The 26,859-nt window shown below is 37.6% G+C and overlaps 1 protein-coding gene across 1 annotated transcript in view; it reads right to left on the reverse strand.

The window, feature by feature from the left end:
- The window catches only part of MALRD1 (MAM and LDL receptor class A domain containing 1), a 598,238-nt gene that overhangs the window by 187,232 nt on the left and 384,147 nt on the right, over nucleotides 1-26,859 (reverse strand). Inside the window, 2 exon segments of the mRNA XM_021064964.1 lie at nucleotides 4,192-4,353; nucleotides 14,881-15,009. Coding sequence (XP_020920623.1) covers nucleotides 4,192-4,353; nucleotides 14,881-15,009 — 291 coding nt within the window.

A 26,859-nucleotide genomic window follows, 5' to 3' on the forward strand; every position in this document is an offset into this window, starting at 1 on the left:
CATCCAAAATATTTATAAGAAATACAGAAGGAGATAGATCCAGGTCACATGAGACCTTTACAAGTATTCCTTAAGTACTATGCAGTTTCAGATGTTGGAAAGAATATAAAAATAGCTAAAGATGGGACGCCTGTGATTCCTGCCCTACCGGAGTTTAGAGCCTAACTGTGGAGGTGGTTAATTATAACATTAAGAAGAAAACAAAGGAGTTCCCTCTGTGGTGTACCAGGATCAGCGGCGTCTCTGCAGTGCCAGGACACAAGTTCGATGCCAGGCACAGTGGGTTAAAAGACTCATTGTTGCTGCATCTGCAGCATAGGTTGCAGCTGCGGCTCAGATTTGATCCCTAGGCCGGGAACTCCATATGCCACAAGGTGGCCAAAAAAAGCAAAAGAAAAAAAAAAAGAAAAGAAAGTTATGAGGGGAGGGAAAAAAAGAGACAGCAGTCTTTTTGCATTTTACCTCTGTTAATTCATGTCACGCAAATGTCATTCTTGCTATTAAATCCCATGTATACTAAGTCCAAACACTATTCATGTGCAGAGCAGAGAATGGATGAATGTTTGTAGTTTCTCTCCACAACTTTGGCAATGGCTCCAAAAAGACTCATAAAGAGGCCTGTGATGGGCATTGAAAATGTCCTCCTTATGTATCTAATTCTTCATCGTGATAACAACAAGTGAAAAGATCTGTGAGTTCAGCTTTAATTAACAGCGATGTCGGGATGCTTAGAAACAGACCGCAGGCTCTTTGCATCTGTTGGCTTTCTCATAAAGAATTTTGTTTTTCCCAGAGGGTCAACATTAATTAATGTCCTTACAATCTATTTAGCAGCCCATTGTCTCAAGGATGCCTAAACAAGTTTAGTGAGCCATAGTGGTGTAGCCAGAATGATATAATCAGGCTGCTTTAAAGAGGGCACTCTGTAAAAATATACCGGCTGGCATCATGATTAACAGGGAGGATAATAAAGTATTCTGGGAGGATGATTAGTTTTCCTTATCTGTGGACAATATTACTGGTCTATCATAGAACATAAATAACCAGATGGGAAACTTTCCATGTGGTCTTTAATAAACTCTCACCAGCTATAAAAGCTCAAAAAAGAAAATAAACACAGCCGTGAATAGTCCTTAATTGTTTCATTAAAAGGTATCTACAGATCATTCATGTTTGTCTTTTGGGACAACGCATGGAACAGTCTCATATCCACCAATTGTACTTCTATCCTTTCCTAAATTGAGCCTATAATACTTCATGTCCCATTAGTAATATTATACAAGCTAGGGGTCGAATCGGAGCTATAGCAGCTGGCCTACACCACAGCCATAGCAACATGGGATCCAAGCCGCATCTGTGACTTATGCTGCAGCTTGCGGCAATGCTGGATCCTTAATCCACTGAGCAAGGCCAGGGATCAAACTTGCATCTTCACAGAGACAACAGCAGGTGCTTTACCTGCCAAGCCACGATGGGAACTCCTTGACCAGCTTATTTAAATTGCCTTCCTCTCCCAACTCCAAGGCACACCGCCACCCCCACCCCCCGCCGCCCCGGCCTTCTGATGCTATTTCCTCTATTCTTTCTTTCCCCTCAACTTCTAATAGGCCATATAACTTATTTATTTATTATACATATTTATTATCATTTCCCTCCTTCTAGAATGTGAAGTCCATGATGGCAGTGATTTTTGTCTGTTTTATTCATTAACGTATCCCCAGGACCTACAATGGTGCCTGGCATTTAATAAATGAATAAATAGAAGAACAAAGGAATTAATAAATTGTATGAATGATGCACATTCACTTTACTTCCCATTTAACTACAAACAGTGCTGAAGTAAATACCCTTATACACATGTGCTTATGACTTCATTTTTTTTCCTTTTGACAGCCATACCTGTGCTATGGATCAAATCAGAGATGCAGCTGAGAACTCTGCTACAGCCACAGCAATGCTGGATCCTCAAACCACTGAGGAAGGGGTTGAACCTGCAACCTTATGGACACTCTGTCAGGTTCTTAACCTGCTGAGTCACAATGGGAACTCCTATATGTGCTTATGGCTTGGTCTTTATGCGTCTATGGCCAGAATGCTTCCAAAATGGAAAATTTCCTACAATCATCAGTGAGTATTCTTCTCTTTCCCTGCCTTCATCTCTCAGTCATCTGTAAGGGACTTTCAAAAATCTCTTCCCATCTTATTATTTTAATTTTCATTTTTCTGGGGAGTTGTAAACTTGAGCACCACTTCATATATTTGTCAATTATTTACATTTGCTCATCTGTGAACTGGTTATGCAAACATTTCCTGGTTGTTGTTCCTGCCATTTCTAATATGTCTGTAAGCGTTATTTGGTGTGTGTGTGTGTGTGTATATATATATATATATATATATATGTATATCTTACTTGAATATGTAAAGAAAAAATGTCCAAATTTATTGCATGGTGGTCAATTTATGAAATTTTTAGATGATAGCTATAATTTTATATCATTAAATATGTATGTCTTTTTTGTAGTTTCTGGACATTTAGAAGTTAGATACTACCTTCAAATTGTACATAGTTTACCATTTGTTTTCTTCTAAGAATTTTCTTTCTTTTATCTGTTACATTTATGTCTTGAATACATCTGGAATGTATGTTTGTATTTTAAATATACAGAAAAAAACTGGGATTTAATTTCATTTCCTTCCAGGTGGAAAACCAGCTATGCCAGTACCATATTAAATAATGCATCTTTCTCTCACTGAATTGACTTTTATTATATGCTACAGCCACCTAATTACTTACCTAAGTGTCTTGATTCTCTATCTTGTTACATTAACCTATAAACCTGGTGTGTACTAATCTCATTTTTTTTAAGGAAAAAAAAAATTGATGAAAAGCAGAGGGAATACAACACAACAGGTCAAAAGGAATAGGAGTGTTCAATATGAGGCTGAGTTAGGAAACAGTTTTAAAGCAATAATGAATATCCATGCTGTCACTGAATATGATATTTTCATTCTTCTCAGAATATAAAATAATAAAAAGATTGTTCTGTTTCCTAAAATGGCTGGGCCAATCTTAGATACATTTTTATGAAAAGTTATTTTAATTCTATGCAAACTTGTCATTTTTCATTGGGCCTATGCTTGGGTTGTTTTGAGGAATATTGTGTGAGTTGGGGTTCTCCAGAGAAACAGAACCAATAGGATGTGTATAGATATAGAAAGGAACTGGATCATGCAATTGTAGAGGGCAACAAACCCCACATTTGAGGTCTGGGCCTGTAGACTGGAGACCCAGGAAATCCAACAGGGCAGAAGAAGTCCAAAGGAAGTCTGCTGGTGAGTCATCCCTGGCTTGGGGAGGCTGATCTTTTTTGGTTCTATTCAGGTCTTCCACTGATTAGATGAGGCCCACCCACGTGATGGAGGGTAATCTGCTCAAAGTTCACCAATTGAAATGTTAACCTCATCTGACAACACCCTCCAAGTCGACACATAAAATGAACCATCATGAATATTTAAGATTATTTTTTATCCCAAAGCTAGATTTTATCCCTAAGAAAAGTTTTATTCCTAAGAAAAGTTATCAATAAAAAAATATTTTTATTCCTAAGAAAGTTAACTTCCTAAGAAAAGTGCTAGGTATCAGGCAAGATTTCAGGGTCAAAGAAAATAAAAATATAAGCTTACTTCTACCCTGACTCTATTAACTGTAAAACCATTTAACATTACAATCACTGCAAATCACAGGCAGGAGGCAAAACTTGTTCAGAGTTTATTCATGATCCTTCTTTCCATTACCACTTACCTTTTAAATCTCTGCACCTGCACTTCAGTGGATCTGGAATGAAATTGGTGGCCAGCTTACTGACCACTGTGGCAGCATGCCAACTGTGTACCTTTGTCTACTGCATGTGTGAATCTGAATGCTCCCTACTCGTCACTTCCCCAATTGGGGACTTGAAGGTCATCTTTACAGTAGAGTTAATAAAACCTGTGAGTCTCAAAATACGAGTCATGGAGTTACTTATCATAGCAAGGTCAGTTCTATTAAATAATTCAGGGGTTAAATGGAAGGGACTAATTCTCTTTTCATAAAGGCTACATAAAAAAGGCACTCTGACATTCACACAAACAGTTAAAAGCAGATTGCCAGCCTAGTGGGCTGTTTGGCCTGGCTATCTCTGCAGAATTTACCTGGTGTGTGATCAGAGTCTGGACTCAAAGCTTCAGTAGGAATTCTGCTGCCAATGGCCCAATCCAAGTCATCTTGAGAGTCTTGAGTAAGACTGCAAGCCGTGGTCCAGTTTCCTGAAGTTGTTTCAAAATTGCAGCTTCCTGTTGTGCTTGTGTACTGGCCTAAGGGAACAAAAAAGTTAGTGGAATTTTCTGGAAATGTATGTCACACTTGATGTTACACTAGACTTGTGATGATTTTAAATTGGTATTTGCTTATCCTATTTATTTAAAAATTTAAAGAGCCAGGGAATTTACACTCATTGGACCTATCAGCTGTGCACTGAAGCTTTTTTAAATCACAGGGTATATAAGCAGTGCATGAATACTGGCATTTAGCTACTAAAGATTTATACAGAATGACTAATAACATTTAGATGATAGATAAAACTATGAGTACACATGAACAATGTACATAACATCATGATACTTTACTACAGATAATTCAGGTCAGATAAATCAATATCTCCAGGTGTCTGGATGTTTAATTCAGCCCTTCTGTTCACTCTGATGTGAAAAGCATAGCCCATTAGAGAGGAAAACTCATTAATGAAAGAAAAGGTGCCTTGAGGAGAAGTAGTCCACTGTGCAGTAGGAAACCCTCTCAGCCTACGACACCCATCACCCACGTACCACACTTCAGAGCCAGTCACTAAATGTGAAAGAAGTCCTTTTCTGAAAGTGTTTGATTGATAGCTCATTAAAAAATTAAGTTGTTCACAATGAGAAAAATTACTCAATAATAACTGAATGTCTACTACCTAGTCTCTGCGGAAAGTGCCATCATTATACCCTGATACCTGCTTTCATTTCTCTTTAATTTTCTTTTTGCATAGCAGTTATTATTTTTGAGCATTCACTGTAAAAACTGTGTTATAGAGACAGAATGAATTACTGGATAGTTTAATCAGTGTGAATCAACTGAGATTCTCATAGACTTTTTTTTTCATCTTTAGAAAGATGAAAGTTGTATTATATTTAACATTATTCTCCAGATGGTTTCTCGTTCATAACTTTTTCTTAACATAAAACTATTATGAGCATATATAGAAACTCTTTGTCAGAGAAAAAATGCGCTGTTAAAATGGATGCCAAACATTTGGCAAACAAAGCTTTAATATTTGTATAGAAGATTTTTCTGGATGTCTAAGAGCATTTTCACAAAACAGCAGTCTTTTATTTCTCTAGCATGATTACATCTTGTTTCTAAAAACTAAAATCAGTTCTAAAGATGTCCATCTCCTTCGTTCATTCTACATGACTTAGGATCCACTGGTTTGCATGTGCTTATTTCTGGATTCTATATATCCTTTTTTTCATGCTTATCATGCCACTATTATGCGATACAGATAAGTTTACATCATGTTTACACAATATAGGTAAGAGTGAAAATTTTGGTTCTCCAGGTGTTTAGCTAACACAACAGCAAACATGCAGACTCTTCCAATGTTACAAAGAAGACTGTCATTATAGGATCTTTAGAATGAAGTCTCATACAGGTTCTACTGCCTTTCTGTGAAACTGACTTCCTGACCCTCAGGCCCTATGATAATTATTCGATATCATTTCATATTCTCTGTAACTACCCTCCTTCCTCCTGCTTCACTTTATTTAATATATGACCTTATCTTTAACTCAAAAGATAACTACACAACCAGGACATATTCTCTTATATTTTAGCCTCTCTAACTCAAATTATGTCACCTTTCTTTTTGGGGGGGTTCATCTTGGCTTATGATCTCAAGGACTTAGACTCTATTATTAGCATTCCACAGCCTCCATTATTCCAAAGTCATATAACTTCTCCTCATCTTTCAATCTCACATTCTCTATAATTCCTTCTTATAGCTTGCCAATTCAGCTAGGGTATCCCTCTTGTTAAAAAATTACATATACATCTGCTTTAATTTCTCCCTCTCTGTATCTTTACTCCTTCTTTCTCATGACCTTTCACAATTTTGTGCAAATGACCTATAAATCTACAGCCACAATGAAACACAGGTGTACAACTGTTTGCTGAACATTCCACGGGAATACATAATCATCACCTCAAAACTAGCCTAAAATGAACTCATGTCTTCTTTCTGAGATTAATTTCAAAGCATGAATCCTCCTTCTCTTTCTAAAGATTCAACCTCTGAATTTATCTTCACTGCTACATTCTTTATTTCCATATCTAATCTATCACTAACACCTGTAGGTTCTCCCTTTGGGAACACATTTCATTCATTCTCTTCTTTGCAGTTCCATAGCCCATGTTCCAGTTCCACTGGTTTAAGCCCCTGCTTCATGTTAAGCCTCTTGCTTTAGCGTAGCTTCCTTCTGTCAACCTTACAAACTGAAACCAAATTAATCATCCTGAAGACTGCTCTCATGCTATTTCCCTTGCTCAGAGTATTCAGGTGTTCCCATTGTTTGGAAATACCCTCAAAATCTCTAGCCTTGACTACAGTAATGTTTCTTTGGATACAAAGCATATTTTAGATAGAAATCTGTCTTGGCTTCACAACTGCCTCTACTCTAACCAAATTTTTCAGAAACTTATCTCTTGAATGGAAATGGACTTTTTTCAACTTTAATGTTGAACTACGTCTCTCTCACTCTCGTATATTTTCTCTAGCAATTGGATGCTCACGTGTCAGTCCTTCCTTCCCTCTCTTGTTCAGACCAGTTTCCTCTAGGAATTCACCCTCGGGTTTCTGTTTGAAGAGTGAAATAGCCCTCACCATCGCTCCAGAGGTGGCTCGTAGTTTGTTTACAATCATGATACAAAGTTCAAACATTTCTTGTCTTGACTAGATTAAGATAATCTCAGGATGCAATTCTGGACAATGAGACTTACTAGGGAAAAAACACCTAGGAAAAGTTTTCCTTATTCTTAAAAATAAATCAAAAGGAAGAAAATCTATCTGTCCTTTCTTAGGATATCACTACAAGGATGTGATGCTTGGGACTGAGGAGATTACATGGGGAACTGACTTTGTAAGAAAGTCAGTTACCTGAAGTTGGCAGAACATAAAGAATGAAAGTGGGCACATAGACCTACACTTTTGACAAAAAAGTTACCAAATAATTCTAGAGCTCTCCTGGTTTTGAACTTCTTGCTATTTGAGAGTATACAGTTTCCTTTTTGTCTGTATCAGTTAGAGATGGATGCACTTAGTCCCAAGTAACTAAGAATACAAATAATAGTTTAAACAGACAGGAATTCACTTATCTCAATTACTATATGTCAGGAAGATGTCAGTTTAAGGCAGACATTGTGGTTTAAATATGCAGTTATGAAGCATATATTTTCCATCTTTACTTAAAAAAATTTTTTTAAGGCCATATCTGTGGCATATAAAAGTTTCCAGGCTAGGGGTCAAATCAGGGCTGCAGCTGCTGGCCTATGTCACAGCCACAGCAATGCCATTCTGAGCCATATCTGTAAACTACACCCCAGCTCACAGCAATGATGGACCCTTAACCCACTGAGAGAAGCCAGGGATTGAACCCTTATCCTCATGGACACTATGTAGGGCTCTTAACCCACTGAGTCACAGTGGGAACTCCTCCATCTTTCCTTTCTGTCATCTTGTCATCCTCAGGCTCATTCATGCTCTCAAGATGACTGCTATGCTTCCCAGAATCTCAAATGTTCAAGGTGTTGAAAGAAACAGGAATAGGGAAAAAAAAAAAAAACACAACAAAAAAACACCTTTTTTTTTTTTCTATTCTGGTGCTTTTTCTTTCTGAGAAAGATACCGTCCCCAAATTCCCATGTGTATCTCACTGGCCTCTGGTAGCTACACACAAGGCTGGAGAAGATGGTGTTTGTGGCTGGTAATAATGGCCCCCCCATAAAATTGGAGGTATGTTTTTAAGGAAAAAAAAAAGCAATGGATAGGCAACTATCAGGGACTTCTAGGCTCTCTATACCTGTCAAAGTTGGAATTTCTTCTCTAAGCATTTTAATTAATATATCTTCTCTCATCCATTTCATCCAGCAAAGCCTACTCTTCCTGAATGTCCAACTTATGTCCTGTTGTTCTCCTTCCAAGTCATGCCAATTCTCAGGGTATTTGTGTATTTTTTGATTTTTTATTTACAAAAATAAACTCAAAATGGCCAAAAGACTTACATATAAGACAAGACACCATCAAACTCCTGGAAGAGGACATAGGCAAAACATTCTCTGACATCAAGCTTACAGATGTTTTCTCAGGTCAGTCTCCCAAAGCAACAGAAGTAAAAGCAAAAATAAACCAAAGGGACCTAATCAAACTGACAAGCTTTTGCACAGCAAAGGAAACCAAAAGGAAAACAAAAAGACAATTTACAGAATGGGACAAAATAGTTTCAAATGATGACAAGGGCCTAATCTCTAAAATATACAAACAACTTATACAACTCAACAGCAAAAAAGCCAACAATCCAATTGAAAAATGGGCAAAGGAGGGCGTTCCCATCATGGCTCAGTGGTTAACAAATCTGACTAGGAACCATGAGGTTTCGGGTTCGATCCCTGGCCTCGCTCAGCGGGTTAAGGATCCTGCATTGCCATGACCTGTGGTGTAGGGCGCAGACGCAGCTTGGATCTGGCATTGCTGTGGCTCTGGCGTAGGCAGGCGGCTACAGCTCCAATTAGACCCCTAACCTGGGACCCTCCATATGCGGCAGGTGTGGCCCTGGAAAAAGACAAAAAGACCAAAAAAAAAAAAAAAAGGACAAAGGACCTGAAGAGACATTTCTCCAAGGGAGATATACAGATGGACAACAAACACTTGAAACAATGCTCAACATCACTGATTATTAGAGAAATGCAAATCAAAACTACCATGAGATACCACCTCACACCAGTCAGAATGGCCATCATTAATAAGTCCACAAATAACAAATGCTGGAGGGGGTGTGGAGAAAAGGGAACCCTCCTGCACTGTTGGTGGGAATGTAAGCTGGTACAACCACTATGGAGAACAGTATGGAGGTGCCTTAGAAATCTATACATAGAAGTGCCATATGACCCAGCAATCCCACTCTTGGGCATATATCCAGACAAAACTCTCCTTAAAAAAGACACACGCACCTGCATGTTCATTGCAGCACTATTCACAATAGCCAAGACATGGAATCAACCCCAAATGTCCACTGATAGACAACAGGATTAGGAAGATGTGGTATATATACACAATGGAATACTACTCAGCCATAAAAAGAACAAAATAATGCCATGTGCAGCAACATGGATGAACCAGAGACTCTCATACTAAGTGAAGTAAGTCAGAAAGAGAAATACAAATACCATATAATATCACTTATATCTGGAATCTAATATACGGCACAAATGAATCTTTCCACAAAAAGAAAATCATGGACTTGGAGAACAGATTTGTGGTTGCCAAGGGGGAAGGGCAGGGAGTGGGAGGGACTGGGAGCTTGGGGTAAATGGATGCAGAATGTAGCCTTCTGGATGGATTAGCAATGGGATCCTGCTGTGTAGCACTGGGAACTCTGTCTAGTCACGTATGATGGAACACTTAATGTGAGAAAAAATTATGTATATATGTATGTGTAACTGTGTCACCATGCTGTACAGTAGAAAAAACATATATATAAATAAATGATAAGAAAAGAATAATTATAGTTGTTACTATTCATTTGGAAAGTTAGTCTTTATTTTTCACTCTCACCTTAAGTGTTGTTTATCACCGAATTACTATAAACCTTCCATGTGATTAGGTATTATTGAACTGCACTAAATAAGCCATAAGTGGTCCTATACTAATTATTGAATGATAGACGATATGAGGACTTTGTAATATTTCTTGATGATTAATAGATATCAATAATTTCAAAATGGCTACTGCTTTAGAGAAAATATCTTTTAAAGTATCATCTTTACCATGATACCATGAATGGATTCAAAGCATTACTGATACTCTTTTAAATAACTGGCCTTTTTCCATTGGTATAATATTCAGCCATATGGTTGTATGGTCAGTGCAAATATTAATCAACTCATATGTTTTAAAGAGATGGCTCCATAATTATTTTTAATTCTCACATCCACATAGCTACCTTATTGTGCCATACCATAACACATAACACAGGACTATGAAATAATTTCTCCTCATTGTGAAATGGCTTCTGGAAAACTTCATTGAGAAAGATTTTGGAGAACCCGATATAGTGGGAAAGAGTGACATGACTGACTAGTGGTGGTCACCACTGTAAGAGGCAAGAAAGAAAGTATTCACCCCACTCTGTGCAGCCCTAGTCTAGAACAGAAGACACACTTCATACAGGTTTTAGTGGCAATTTCCTTCCATGAAAAAAAGGGAGCCTCTTTTTGAATGTAACTGTTTCTTTTACAAAGAACCGATCTCACTTGTTATAAGTCATGCATGTTTGCAACAAGAGGTAGAGATGTAAAAACAAAATTTATCTTTGCTCATAACCTACAGTAAAAATTTAGTCCTAGGAATAGCCACATTTATTGTCTGAGAAGTATAAAGGGCATGTAAACAAGGCATTCACAGTGACTGACAAATTTCAAGAGAATATAAAGATAATGAAATGGAAGAGGCTAACATTAATCCTAAAAGCCTGAACAAATACATTCTTTATGTTATTGAATTCTCAAAGCACTCCCTATGTTACCATTCCTACTATATAGATAAAGAAAGTGAATTTCTGAGAATTTAAATAATTGCTCAACAAGTGATGGTCAAAGTCAAAAAGAAGACTTTAGTTTAATGCCCCCAAAGGTCAATCCTTTCCTTATATCTATCCAAAGGTCACTGTGAAAATGTTGTAATTTATTCCATTATCCTCAATAGATTCTCTGCCTGCAGGAATCCAGCCCTGATGCCTCCAATATATCCAAAAGGCCATCAACATAAAATATTGATGGAGTCGATTTGCAGCATCAATGCGTCACTTGTTTATCTCTGGGTCCTGTGCCATGTTTCTTCTGGATATGAACAATATCCATCAAGAGGTTTTAAGAAAGGGACCATTTCATCTCGCAACATGTTACTTTTATTTTAATAATTTCAAATACTCCTTGCAGCTGTTCATCAACATTGTAGGCAACACTAACAGACATGAGTATGTAACTGCCTTCAGTTTCTAATTCTCAAAACTGCCTCTGTGTGTTTTTCATCAATACCTCAAATAGCTGTGGGAAAACTAAAAACCATATAAGGTACTCGGAGAGAAAAAAAAAACTGACTGAAGCAAAAAGAACATGGGCAATATTCACATTGGAAAAAGCACAACACCTGTAACTCTTTCTAATGTTTTAAACTCTATTTTTATATTTCACATACATGTGTACACACATACACATCCATTCTTCTTATGTCCTCCCCAAATAAGCTGTGCTAACTTTATTCCTGACAGTACTTGTCACAACTAAAAACTAACCAGGAATCTTTTCATTGACTAACTACTCTTTTAAAACGCAAAGAACATTTTAAGACATTTTTTCCTCCAGTTTTTTTTTTCCACAATAGAAAGTGAATTTCTGAAGCCTAATACTATGCCTTGTTCATTTTCATGTATATTTAGAAAGTCAGCCCTAGCCCATACCAGGAATAAATGGAAGAGTGTAATTTTTATATAAACATCTTCAGCACATTTTGACACGAGAGGAAGATAACTTACCATCTGTAGTAGGTTTTCTACATGCCTCTGATAGCTGTCTTTGCCCCACACTCCATTACATATGTTCAAGGCCATCATATTCAACTTATTTTTCCTTTAGAACCTTTATAAATTTGGCCAAGTTTTTAATGTTTTACTGGTGATTATTAATTGCTCTACTTGTATGTCTTTCTGGGAAAACGGTGATTTCGAAATGTTTCAGACCATTATTTTGGAATTCCACTGAAATCAACCTTACAGGAAATATCAAAAATATACACATATTCTGGCATACTTAAAAGAAACTAGAAATACCACTAGGAAGTATTATTTAATGTATTTTAGGTTTCATTTGAGAAGACATAGTTTATAAAATTAAGATAATACTATAGTACAGAGTACAGTTGAAAAAAGTATCAATCACTTTTTATTTTCTGTTATGCCTGATTTAAAACTAAGATGGATTTTTAAAAATTAAAAAAAATAAAATTAAAAGATGGGATGAATGTTGAAGATAATTTGCTAAGTAAAATAAGCCAGTCACAGAAAGACGAATACTGCGATTTCACTTGTATGAGGTCTCTAAAGTCATCAAATGCATAGAAACAGAAAGTAGAATGGTGGCTGTCAGGGAGGGACTGGAAGGGTAGGGAGAATGGCAGGTTATTGTTTAACTGGTATAGAGTTTCACTTTTTCAGGATAAAAAACAAAGTTCTGGGGAGGGGTGGTGGTGTTGGCTGCACAACAACATGAATATACTTCATACCACTGAACTGTAAGGACGGGAAAACTGTAAAAAGAGTTGAATGGTCAATTGCATGTAAATTTTACCACAATTAAAAAAAAATAGCAAATGCAAAAAAGAGCAAACGACCATTTCAGAAGCACTGCTGCAGTATCATCCTAAGGAATAAAAATAATGTTGAGCTAAAAAGAAACCTTTAAACACAGCTTACGCAGTACTCCTTTCCAGCACATGTGCAATATTTTCCCCTTGAGAGGTGGAGTCTATTCCCTTTGTCTCTTTGAATCTAGACTAGACTTTGTTGTTTGCATGACCTTTAGGAAGAACCAGGAGTGACATTCTGGAATTTCTAAATCATAAATACTCATGCTATTTTAATTCAGGCTCTTGGAATGTTTGCTCTTAGAACATTCACCTCATTAAACAAAAGATGCTGCAGCAGCCATTGGCCATGACTGTTGCCCCAGTGGGGAGCCCTGAGGGAACTCTAGGTGGAAACAACAGGACTCCAGCCATCAAGCCCTCAGCCACAGCAGCGGCCCCCAACAGTGCACTTTAAGGGGACCCAGGAAGGGAAAGCACCGGATACTGGCCCCAGATGGCTGAGGTGCCTATCAAAGGAATGGGTTCAGTGAGCTCAGACTCTTGCATTTTCCCATATATAGAAAAGCACCAAATTCATCACCTTGAGATGTCTGGTTTTCTTCAATTAAGAGTAATCTTTTCATGTTCCCACAATCTGGTCTTTGCTACCAAATTCCTATCTATCCTCCCTTAGTTCCAGGGAGCACTCCCAGAGCTATCTGAGAGGCTGCCTCCAGGGCTACATCCTCAGAAAGTCTGCCAAATAAAACTTAATTCCCAACTTTTAGGTGGTGTATTTTTTTTTAAATCAATACATGGTAAAAAGTCAAATCCCATGTAAGATATCTGACTAACCTGCCACGTTATCTAAAGCTCAAACCACATGGATGACCCTAGAGGTTGAGTACATGTCAGATGGAGGAACCAAAGAAACTACATGTGCCAAATGTGGATGGATAAAGCCACTTTGGAAGTGACCCTCCATTTCCATACCCGTTTGAGCCCTGTGAATCAGAGACAATCTGCCTAGCTGACTCCTTCCTGAATTACCGACTCACAAAACTGCAAGCAAATGAAACTCCTTTAGGCCACTACTCCTTTAGGGTAGTTGATTATGAAGCAACTGGTAACTCCAACCCGTAGCCTATATGGTATCAAGATTCCATATGAATGCTCATCATTAGGACATATGACAAACAATTACTTGGATTTAAATATGTGCTCACATTTTAAAATTACATACTTGGGAATTCCCTTGTGGCATAGCAAGTTAAGAATCCGGTATTGTCTCTGCAGTGGCCCAGAACACTGCTGTGACGCAGGATTGATCCCTAGACTGGGAACTTGCGCATGCTGCAGGTGCATGAAGAAGAAGATAAATAAGTAAATAAATTTAAAAAGAAATAAAATTACCTACTTGGTTTTATTTTTTTAATTTGTCTTTTTTTTTAGGGCTGCACCTGTGGCATATGGAGGTTCCCAGGCTAGGGGTTGAATCAGAACTGTAGCCGCTGGCATATGCCACAGTGACAGCAATGCCAGATCCAAGCCATGTCTTTGACCTGAACCACAGCTCACGGCAACACTGGATCCTTAACCCAGTGAGTGAGGCCAGGGACCAAAACCTGCGTCCTCATGGATATCAAATTTGTTTCCACTGAGCTGCGGTGGGAGCTCCACATACTTGGTGTTTGTACATGACTTTAAAAATCATTTGAATTAAAACTAGTCCTCATCTAGTCCTCTTTTTCCAGTGCAATGTAACTGATAAAATTAATTATAAAACTTGTATTTATTCAAAGTGCTCATTTTTTTTGCCTCATCTATAAAACCAACCATTTGGGGAGGAAAGGAATGGAAACAGTAATGAAAACTAATGAAGAAATGTAAACTGCCAGTTCAGTTTCTGATAGTGTTAATTTTGACTCTGCACACAGGTCTATACAGTGGCGAAATGGGAAACTTTTGTAAGGTGATTTGCTGTAGTTTTTAGTATGAGAGTAAAAAGGATGAAAGGGCTGCCATTTAAATATTTGCATAGAGAAGTTGGAAAGACATTACAGCTATTCTAAATCTACTCTAGTGCATGAAAAGAACGTTTTTTCGCAGTCATCAATGCCAATGTGTTACTCCACTAGTAAAGTGAACATCTGTGCTAACTGGCTGCATTAGAACAGACAAATAAACTTACCACAGTGAGCTTCGTCAGACCTATCAGAGCAGTCTGGTTTATAGTCACAGACAAGGTGGGATGCGATACATTTCTTGCTGTGGCACAAAAAATCAGTGGCTTCTGGGCAAATCTCATTGGTCTCTCCCACTGAAGAAAAACAAAATCACAAACACAAACATCATTCTATAACACTTTAATTACATTTGAATACTCCTTTTAGTCTTGTTATAGACCCCACACTCATCTGATAAGTTAGAGATTTTAATACTTGTCCAGGGAGAGTTCCAGACAGCTTCCCTCGCTTCATCCCACCTGGAATTGTTCAGCAAGTAATATAGACTGTACTTCCAAAATACCTCTTCATCAACCAAGGGCTGACCACTGCCTAGTATATAAAGTCACACTCCTAATCAAGGCATTAACAATCTTTTGGTTTTGGTTCCAGTTTAGTTTTACAGACTCTTTTTCTGCAACTCTTTCTTGAGCACCTGCAGGTAAACTTTATCCCAGGACTGAGGACTTCACAAATATGCCACTTGCTCTGCATTTTTCCCAGTGTTCACAAATGCTGCTTCCTTTCGTCTACTGGCTGTTGCCTCTTGTGTTCCTGGTGGTCTGCTCGATCTCAAGGAAAGGAGGAAAGACTCAAGGAAATGACTTACCTTTCTGCCCTTGTCTTGACTTTCTCTTTGCCATCCAAGCCTTGGGCTGAACACTCCCTTATCTCATGGTGCCTAAGAACACTTTTATTACCTGGAGTTCCCACTGTGGCTCAGTGGTAACAAACCTGACTAGTATCTATGAGGATTGTGGGTTCGATCCCTGGCCTCATTCAGTGGGTCGGGGGATCCAGCATTGCCTTGAGCTGTGGTGTAGGTCGCAGACATGACTTGCATTCCACGTTGCTGTGGCTGTGCTGTTGGTCAGCACCCGAAGCTCTGATTTGAACCCTAGCCCTGGAACTTCCATATGCTGCAGGTGCAACCCTAAAAAAAAAAAAAAAAAAAAAAAAAACAAACACCTAGTTTACTTTTTCTTCCCCCACAGCATATGAAAGTCCCCAGGCCAGGGATCTTATCCGAGCTACAGCTGTGACCTACACCGCCGCTGTGGCACTGCTAGATCCCTGACCCACTGAGTGCCAGGCTGGGGATGGAACTAGCAATGCCACAGAGACAAATCAGATCATTAACCCACTGCACCACAGAGGGAACTCCAACCCCTTCTTATAAGACCTATTTACATGTCTTTCTTTCCCTCCAGACTCTAAGCTCCTTTGACACAGGATTCTTTGCTGTGTTTTCTTGGGCTGAACAAAGCACCTAATATACAATTCATGCTTTTTAAATGTTGGTTACAATACCTGAAGGCATAATGGTTTCATCTACAGGGGACATAGCAAAGAAAATGGACCTAGAATTTTCAAAGCAATTCACATATTTGAATATCATTTCAACTGATATGAAGTCTAATGATAATACTTCAACAGCTTCAAAGTGAAATACATCGAGGTCTTAAACTTTTTTAAAATCAAATTCAACAAATTAAATAAAGCTCAGCAATTCTTTTGTTACATAGACTACTACAGGTTCAGGCTAGTGTGTCTGAGGTGGGGTGAGTGACTCCAGGCTAGGCTAGGCAGATTTTCAGGAAGGAAATTAGTACAAATCTACAGATTTGATATAAATGCATTCCCACAGTTTTTAAATCATCCCCATAATAGCTAAAACTTGAATAATTTCCAGAAAAAAATTACTAGCAAAATACTGTCTAAATACGAAGATTGAAAAGAGAGTATCTATGGAAACAGCAAATATTTTGGCTATGGGTATTGGTAAGATCAAAAATGAAAGGTCATGTTCTTTGAGTGACTTAGAATCTTTGCCACGTAATTTTAATTAACACTAGTGAGAATTTACAATTAACCTCGAGCAGTGTGTGGACATTGTTTAGTATGCAAGTCTATTCATTGGAGATTATTTTATTTTTCTATGCCACAGGCTGTGGAGTCATATAATTACTCCACAGGGGAAATGTTTTTTTGATTTATAATTAAATAATTGGTTCTATAGTCTTTCTAAAAGATATGACTAAAATAGACTACATCTCTAAAGGAGGCTTCTTTTCTTAACAATATAGAATAGAAAAATCACAAAGAGAACTGAAGTCAGTGCTTTGAATTATAGTAAACTGAGCATAGACTGGAATATCTATGGCATAAGAGTTACACCAAGAAAAAATAAAAAGAGACTGCAATCCTAAGAAAAGTAGATCTTCTTTAAGGCATGGATATAGTCAGTTAGACTGTTGTTAGCATGGTAACTAGAAATTAACAGTGAGGATGTCTTGTATGTGTTTAGCCATTTTTAATCTCTTCATTTAGTCAAAATGGTAAAAGCAGTACCTATTGGCCTGGTGGATACATATGTGAAATGAAAGATCATTTCACATATTACACAGTTAATGATATGAGACTGGAAAGAACACTGGTGCTCAGAAGTGAAAGTTGAAGATAATCTGGCTGGCAGAATATGGCGTATGAAACCTACTAGATTCAATATTTATTCAATATATAGAGTCCTAAAGACCTAAAACCAAAACATGGTAATCTGAAAAGTCATAGAAAGAAGAAAAGGCCTGCAAAATAATGCAGCCATAAGAAATGAATATTTAATCCAAGAAAAGCAAGAGGAATATATAGGACTAATCCACTGTGGATCTAAACGAACAGTCACCAAACTCAAAGTGATGCCAACTAAAATTACTCTTTGAAATGGAATTTATGGTAAAGAAATCCTTGCCCATATAAACCTGCACTAAACGGTTTGGATTAAAACTGTTTTGTGCACGGGATTCATCACACAGAAGTAGGTGTAATCATTCTACAGCTTATATTTGTGGGCACACACTTGTTTCATCATCTTCTTCAAGTATTCATATGCTCTGAGATGTCAGACAGTACCTTTCACACTGGCACCCATTTTTGGAAGCACCTTTATTTCTCACGCAGAGTATTACCATCGGGAAGATACAAAGGTATCTTTGTATCTAATGGCCATCCTTGCCCGTCTTGGGAGACCATGTTATTCGGGTGATAATGTCATGTCTTCCTGGGCGCTTCCTCATGGTGACAGTTTCTCTCAATTTCCTAGTTTTTGATAACTTTTACAATTGGACAGTACTGGTCAAATTATTTTGTAAGATTTCCATTGGAATTCAAATTTCCCCTCTTATGATAATATAGGATTAGAGGTATAGGGGAGGAAGACTATATGATTCGTCATTGTTCATGGTGACCTTGTCCCCCTGGCTGATGCAGTTCTTGTCATGTTTCTCCACTTTTTATTTTATTTATTTATTTTTTGGGGACAGGGGCATATGGACATTCCCAGGCGAGGGGTTGAATCAGAGCTGCAGCTGCAGCCTACACCACAGCCACAGCAACACCAGATCCCTAACCCACTGAGTGAGGCCAGGGGTCAAACCCACATCCTCACAGAGGCAACACTGGGTCCTTACCTCACCAAGCCTCAACGGGAACTCCATGTTTCTCCTCTTTAAACTTACTTATTTTTTTCCATCCCTTTCCACACTATACTCTTTGGAAGGAAGTCACTCTGTGCAGACCATACCCATGGAGTAGAGATCTATGCTTCCCTCCTTGAGAGCAGAGACTCCACATACATGACTTGGAATTTATGGATTAATTAAATGGATTAGTGGATTAGTCCTATATATTCCTCTTGCTTTTCTTGGATTTCTCCCTTACATATGGGAGATTTGTCTTTTCTTTCCCATTCACATAGGTATTTAGTCATTTGTTTATATCACTATGGAATCAAGGATATTTATTTTATAATTTGAGTCATAATACAATGTTATTTTATTTTATTGCTCAAATTATTTCAGTTCTGGTCAAAAGGAGCTCTTTTAGTTGGCTCCTGTGTCCCTTTGACATACTCTTATAAAAGCAGCTTTTTATTTTAATTTTATTTTTTCACACTGCTTTATATTTTAGCACCATATGTTGCTTCAGGCTTATCTTGTATATTTTTTGACCCAGTCCTAGAATCAGCCATCAGCCATTTCTCCAAGAAGCCCTGGTTCCATTTACTGGAGAAGCTGTCGGCAGCAAGTATCTGGGTACCAGGTTGCTCCCTGTTACGAGGGTGGCATTGTTTCTATGCTATGATAACTTGAGGAGTCACGCCATTTTTCAACTAAAGGTAATGATCAGTTTTCTCTCTTCAGTTAGTGTCTTTCCCTATGTCTCTGTTCTCTACTTCTGGAACTCCTATTAAAAGTGCTGGATTCGCTTATTTTATCCGCCATGTCTCAATTTCTGTTCTATATTTTTTTTCCTCTGTTTTACCTTGCTGTGTTGTGTTCTGGTGAGTAAGCTCACATTCACTTGATGATTTACGTTTCAGTTGTGCCTCTTATAAGTTTAACTTTTCTGTTGATGTGTATCTTCGATTACAATTTCTGGAAGTTAAATTTAATTTTTTTAAAGTTTCCATCCTGCCTATTTTATTTGATGCTCTTTCTTCCTGTCTGTCTGTCTCTCTCTTGTATTATGATCCCAACAGCATATGGTCCATAAATTTACACCAGCTTCATGTATCGTTGTTAAAGTTTCTTTGGTTCTAGAAATTTTAACATTAATGTGTTGTTTTGGAGGTCTCATTATCACATTCACATACTATTCTGTTTGTGGTGGGGAACACATTTTAGGTTTGGGTTTCATTCTGGCAGCTCCTATTCTGTTTGTTTATTTTTCTTCACTTTTTTCCTGAGTCCCTGGATAGACAACAGATTTCTCTGCGGTTCCCTTAAAAGGACCACCAGGCTTTATATAAGAGGTGCATGTCTAGCTTTCCTATTTGCGTATAGGTTTAAACATTCCACGTTCCAGATACCACATTCCATGTCCATGTCCCCAAGTACTTTAAGCCCCAAGTTAGCTTCCACCTTGAACTATGTCTGAGTCCCCTCTTTGGTTCTAGGGCTGGTAGATTTTCTTCTCTTTTTCTTTTTAAAATTTTGGCTTAGAGTATTAATAAATGCCTTTCAAATATTTTTACATGTTTGTTGTAATGGGAAACACATTCTATATGATTCTGTCAATTCTTCTGTTGTCTAACTTTCAATATAAATTTAATATTTAATACTGTCAATACCTTCTATCATGAATTCTAAAAGTAACCCCAAGGAAGTCCCCGTAAAACAATTTTCTCCAAATAATGCTCCTTATTTAAAAAAATTATTATAGTTGATCTACAATGTTCTCTCAATTTCTGCTATACAACAAAGAATATTTCTTATTTAATGTAAACTTTATGCGACTTGCATTTTGTCCAATAGTAGACCTATGGTTACAATACCCCCCTGAAAGTAGCATATATCACTTTTCTTATCTTGTGTTCCCATATAAGTAAATGTATATGAACATTTGAGTGCATTCAGTGAAACAGAAACATTAAGAAATATTTGTCATGGCTAGAAGAGGGAAATTTTTCATAAACTTGGTTTCCTTTTGTTTATTATTGTATAAATTTTCCTTGTCATTTGTCTGTTTTAACTTGTTGATAAATTATCTTTGGATAGCTTTTATTCTAGGTATGTTTCAAAAGTTTTATCATACTAAGTAAAAGTGTACATTTAGTCAAAGCTTGTAGTACTGAATAATAAATATGGATTGTTAATGGAAAGTCCAAATGTGTGGATCAATATAACGATCTGAATCTCCATTCTTATAAAAGCTGTGTAACCTTAGATACGTCATTTAATATCAATCTCTACATGAAAATAATGATAATCACTCTATCCTACAAAGCAGTATATCTTTATATCTAGTGACATCATCAATTTAGTATCTTTACTTATTCATCCTAGAAAAACATACTAAACAATTTTCAGACACCTTGGTGGACAGTTTTTACCATCAAACAATTTATAATCTGGTGGTGAAAACTTATTAATAAAATAGGATATTAAGGGCTAATGAAGATATTTATGGCTTGCTGTCAGAGGACAATAAAATGTAGCTCTGATTTGCACTGGTGTGTTAATAAATACATAATACATTTATTTAGCTGATGACCTTTCAAAATGTCTTGGCTTGTCATTTAGCCAATTAGAATGATAGGCCAGACCACTCAACTGAGAAGCAGACCCTTTATAAAGTCTCCATTCTTCTCAGTTTCCTTATCAAGTAAGTTTGGCCACATATTGCAAATATGGAAAGTTCAGTCTTATTTGAAGAATAACATTTAGGCTTAAAAAAAAAAAAGGCTCAAGAAAAAAAAACTGTTTTGGGAAAGATCATGCAAATCCTAAACTCTTCCTTGGCAGATGAATTGCTTCCTTCACTGAGTGCTTTTTTTGTCCTAGCAATCATGTGAGGGTCAAGTTTGCAAGTAAAAGGAAATCTCGACACTGCTGATGACATCTCGTAACTAGTATTTTTAAATGTCCAGAAAATAACAATACTACATTTCAAAGTTCCCATTCAGCATGAATGAGTGTTTAGACCTATCTTATGTTAGAAAAATTGCTAGGTTTTAAGAAGGTCACTGCACCTATCAGACAATTGAGAACAACACATCTGAGACTGTAACCTCTGTGATCTCAGCGACAGCAAAGTTCGGTTTGTGCCAAAATTATCAGAAGTGTTACCGGAGTTACTGGACTGTGTCTTAGAGGATAGCAAGAGCTTAGGGAAAGATAAAAATTGTGATTCCACCTGTGCTACATAGAGGCAAGGTGTATATGAAGTGGAAAATATCCTAAAGATCAACTTTTCATATTTTGAAGCAAAAGGTGACCTTCTAAACTGGTTCTCTATTTGTTTGAAAGAAAATGATACATACCAACCTCTCTTTCTCTCTCTTTTTTTTTTTTTTTTTTCTTTTTAGGGCTGTATCTACGGCATGTGGAAGCTCCTGGGCTAGGGGTTGAATTAGAGCTTCAGCTGCCGGTCTACACCACGAACATGGAAACACAGGATCTGAGCAGCAGCTGAGACCTCTGTGGCAGCTTGTGCGATGCTGGATTCTTAACCCACTAAGGGAGCCCAGGAATCAAACCTGCCTCCTCACAGAGACAACATCAGGTCCTTAACTCTCTGAGCCACAAGGGGAACTCTACCAATCCCTCTTTTCAGACACGAGGCTTAGATTTTTATCTTCAGTTATTTTTAAATCTGAATATATTTGAAATATCTAGTTTTCCTTAGAGATTGTCCCTGTAATTTAAGGACAGAAGACTGCTGAACCCTAAACGCTAGATACATCAAATTACTGGTTTAAAGGTTGAGACAAAAGGCCTTTCAGAAGGCCTACAATGAAGGAAAGAAAAGGAAATGAGAAAATAAAGTGAAATCAACAACATAACTTAGAAGTGATATATTTGACAAGGCCCACAATGCTTTTCTGCTTGAAGAAGCATTTTTTTCGTGGTTTAATGATTCAAGGGTCCTCATTCACTACTCATCCTTTTCAGTTCCGAATACTCCACTAAAAGAACCCTTGCTCAGTCATCTGGTAATTTCCTAACTATCATTTTAAAAGAAACGTGAACCCTTTCCATTATGGACTTTATTGAGGAATCCAATATGCCAAAAATGCCTTCCTCCTTATAACCCTCAATTCCCTCAGCTCCTGGGAACCATCTTCCTGCTTCCCTCTCTCATCTTCACCCTCCTTCTCTCTTGGCTCCTTTTCCAGTCCAGGCCTTGAATGTGGGCAGAGCAAACTGTGACCCTTTGCTCTTCTTTGAGTGTCACATTTACTGGCATGATTTTACCTGCTAACTGGGGGTGGATGACTTGTTATCTACAACCCAATCTGTCCCTTTTCCTGAGTTTAGACACTTAGGATGCATTTGCCGCTGGATTCCTCTATAACATATCAGACACACTGAACGTGACCACAAATGCAATTTCTTCTTTCAAAAGAAGCCTCCTACTTTACATTTTTCTACTTCAAGTCTCCTACTAAACCTCACCATGCCCATGTGTGCATGGTCCATGGAAACCTAACATGTTTTCTCACCTAGTTTGGTCTCTATTTTGTTTTTACGCCCTCACCCTTCCGCAACCATGTGGTGGAGAGAGTTGGATATTTATGATGCATACCTGCAAAAGCTCCAGTGGTAGCTTTTGCTGGGTGGTAGCTGCTCAGTCAGGTGCTTGATTTTTCAGTGCCATTTGCAACTAGGTGGGGCCATGAGGGGGAGTTCTAATTCACGGATTGTGAGTGGAGGAGTTACCACTTCCAGGTGAAACCACACAAACCTCCAGACATTGCTCATCACGTTCTTTTCCTCTTCTGGTTGCACAGAAATGTGATGGTCATGGACCTTGGAGGTCAGAGATGATGACCTGCTTGAGTCCCTGAATAACTGCCGGAGAAGAATTGTTCCACTAAACTGTTCACCTGCTAACTACCATAAGGTGAATATGACATGAACTTGAATGGTGACCTTTGTGTTACAGCTGTGGCCTCCCCTACTACAACTAGGATATGATGATGCTGTTGGCGATGCTGATGCTGATGCTTAGGGAGAACGGGTTGCATGTCTCATTCTGTTTAAGCACATTACAAATATTTACTCATTTAACTCTAAAGATAGCTCCATGAAGCAGGTGCTATATTTTTTCACATTATTTAAATTACTAAAGGAAACAGATGTTATTCAAATTACTAAAGCCGGATTCATGCTGACTTTTAACCAATAAACTGCATACCTCTCTCATCCTACTCAAATGTCCATTCCAATAAGCCACAAGTCAAGTGTTACTTCTTCCAAGTCTCATTTATCCATCTAGCTGTCTGGTGTCCTGGATAATACCAATGACAACATGACGTATCAGAATACACTATACTGACACATTTTCTGTTGGATTTATCCATTATACAACAGACAAACTAAACATACTTTCCTAGGGGAAAAAAATGAAAGGACCCTTGAAGGAAGGATCTTTGTTATAGTATTGCTACATCCCTACTATACACATAGCCCAGGCACCTTTTGGTGATGAAGTAATATTTGCTGAACGGTGTTTAAGTTTGGTAAAATTGCCTGGACTTTACCACTATGATCAGAGGAGGCAGTTAATTCAAGTAAATTATAAACCTTCTATGAGTACTAAGGACTAAGAATTACATTTAATGAATTGAAAATATATTTGGCAAAATCATCCCTACAAAATTTGCAGTTAAAAATAAAGAAAACTATCACCTCTGGAAAACTGTTCAGAGGATAAATAAGCTGCATGATAATTATTATCACTGCCTAAGATAATTTCTGAGATGTAATGTATTCTATGAGCTTGAAAGTCTATGTAAACACAGCTAATGATGTAATTTATTGGTTGCTACACAGACAAGTAGGTCCACAGAGTGTGATGACATGAGGCAGAAAGCAAAGATAAGGTAAAGAGAAATGAAGCAGAGCAACCTGGACTATTGAGATAATAAATACTCTTTTTCAGGAATTCAGATTTGGTGTGAGACATAAAATTGTAAGAAAAGAAAAAAACGTACTCAAAGAAATTATCATCATTTACAGGTGGCCCTTCACTAAAGATGTCCGTGTACATGCCAGATTCCAACTCTAACTTGAAGACTCATAATGGATGGAGGATGTCTTGTGTTTAGACGTAATTAGAATTTTCTAATTTATATATATATATATATATAAATATAATTTATATATATAGTCTTTTTAGGGCCACACCCATGGCATTTGGAAGTTCCCAGGTTAGGGGTTGAATCAGAGCTGTAGCCACTGGCCTACACCACAGCCACAGCAATGCCGGATCTGAGCCATGTCTGTGACCTACACCAGAGCTCAGAGCAATGGCAGATCCTTAACCCACTGGGCGAGGCCAGGGATCGAACCTGTGTCCTAATGGATGCTACTCAGATTTGTTTCTGCTGAGCCACGACAGGAACTCCTAATTGCTGTATTAAGTAGCGAATGCACACCTTGCTTAAGTTTATCTCCACTCCACTGGAGATGAGGCATAAGAGGAAATTTGCACCTTGAAGCACCAATATCATCTATAGCTAATAGAAAATGGCAAAAGGAGGCAGATTCAATTTCTTATTTAGCTTTTGTCTCAAAATTCTATTTCTTTTTCCTTTGCTCAGGTAATTTTTGCATGGAAATTATACTGAAGCATTTGTGGTTGGTTCAAAATATTAATACATAGTAGGGATATATGCTTAAGTATACTATATAAAAATAGTTGATTAATTTTGACCAAATGGAAAACTATCATTATATGATATGTCATATATTTGGTATGGTTATTTATATATATATATATATATAAATAACCAAGTCAGAAGTTATTTACTGTGTTTGTTTCTTGTTCTACTACAACTACTATAGAGTGATAGAATAATCACTAAATCGACTGTCCATAAGCCTATTTCCATTCCCACATTACATTCCCACTTGTGTGTAAAACCCTCAAGTAACCTAGAATGAAATCATTAAAACATTCTAGACCTCTAAGATCTTTCCATGCTAAAATTCTAGGGGGTTTGAAGGCTATCTTAAAAATACTTTCTTAGCTAATTCATTGGAAATTAGCTGGTTGTTTTTCAAAAATATAAATGCAAGTACAAAAATGCTGTAACAAGTAATCTAAAATTATTATTTTCAGCCACCCCAAACCACATTTCTCTTATGAGCTAAAATGTCATAAAATTGATGGACATTAAATAATTAAAAGTTACTCTTATAAAATGTCTCAAGCCATAGGCAGTCCTACTCCAACATCTATACCTCTACTAGAACGAAGAAATCAAGAGTTACATAAGAACTCAAGAGTTTGCTAGCATTGATCCTATAAAATAAGATGTGCAAACAACTGGAAAACCCCAAAACATTAACTTTTTTAAATACAAAATAGGCAAAAATAATTAGGCCAAAAACTTAGGCTAATGAGATGGAGAATGTGGAAGTATGTATTGAAATGTAGAGACATATTTCTGACGTGTACGTACTCCCCCAAGAGTTGACCATGAATCTTCTGTGAGAATGAGTGAGAATCTATCACATGGATAGAAAACATGACTAATTAGAATCTTATAAAATATATTCTGTGTGCCCTGGACTGATATTCAAAAGAAACACAAGGTGAATGTACTTCCTGTTCAAGGTGATTGCTCAGGCTAGGGCAATAGGTCCACCTCTAACATGCACAAGGTCTGGAGCAGACACCCCAGTCTGCAGGTACAATCCCATCCTCATCTCCATAGTCATCTCACAGCTAACCCTGCTGCTCAGGGTATTCATAGCAGCTCCACAGTTGTCCATGAAAGAACAGAACTGGGGAAGAGGTTGGCCAAGGCCCTTGATACCAGCTTGGAACTGCAAAATCAGAGTAATCTGAGATCCCAGATTCAGAACAGGGAACATGGGCTCTGAGTGGGTATGTCTTTTTCGCTCTCAACAGACTCCTTGTCAAGAGTGGGATGAAGGAGTGGTATGCCTGAGAAGGAACAGAATAGAGCAGCTAATGCTCATTACCCAGAATCTCGGGTTGGTACTACACAGTTGATTGAGCAATGGACAGATGATGATTAAAGTTATGCCAATAGGATTATTGCATTTGAGACAGCGTGCTGTACCAAGACACACAGAAATTGAAGTTTTGGGGGCACAGGAGTCTAGTGGGCACTTTACTGGAGCAAATTTCCATGAGCCCCTGTTACTTAGGTCTTTGGAGCTTATTCTTACACAACTGTTTCTTCAATCCTCTGATCCATCCTAAAATCTTTAGAAAAAAATGACCTTGATTTATTTAAAAATGGTAAGATTGATTTCTAGTATATATACACTAAAGAAGAATATAAACTGTTAACTGCAGTTATTATTACTCTATCTTGGCCTCACTTTAGAAGTTGGAGTATTACAACAATAATTGATGATATGTGTAATAAAGAAAAACAGTCCCATATTCAAGGAACTACATGGCCT

The sequence above is a fragment of the Sus scrofa genome, chromosome 10 (assembly GCF_000003025.6).
Source record: "Sus scrofa isolate TJ Tabasco breed Duroc chromosome 10, Sscrofa11.1, whole genome shotgun sequence".
NCBI lineage: Eukaryota > Metazoa > Chordata > Mammalia > Artiodactyla > Suidae > Sus > Sus scrofa.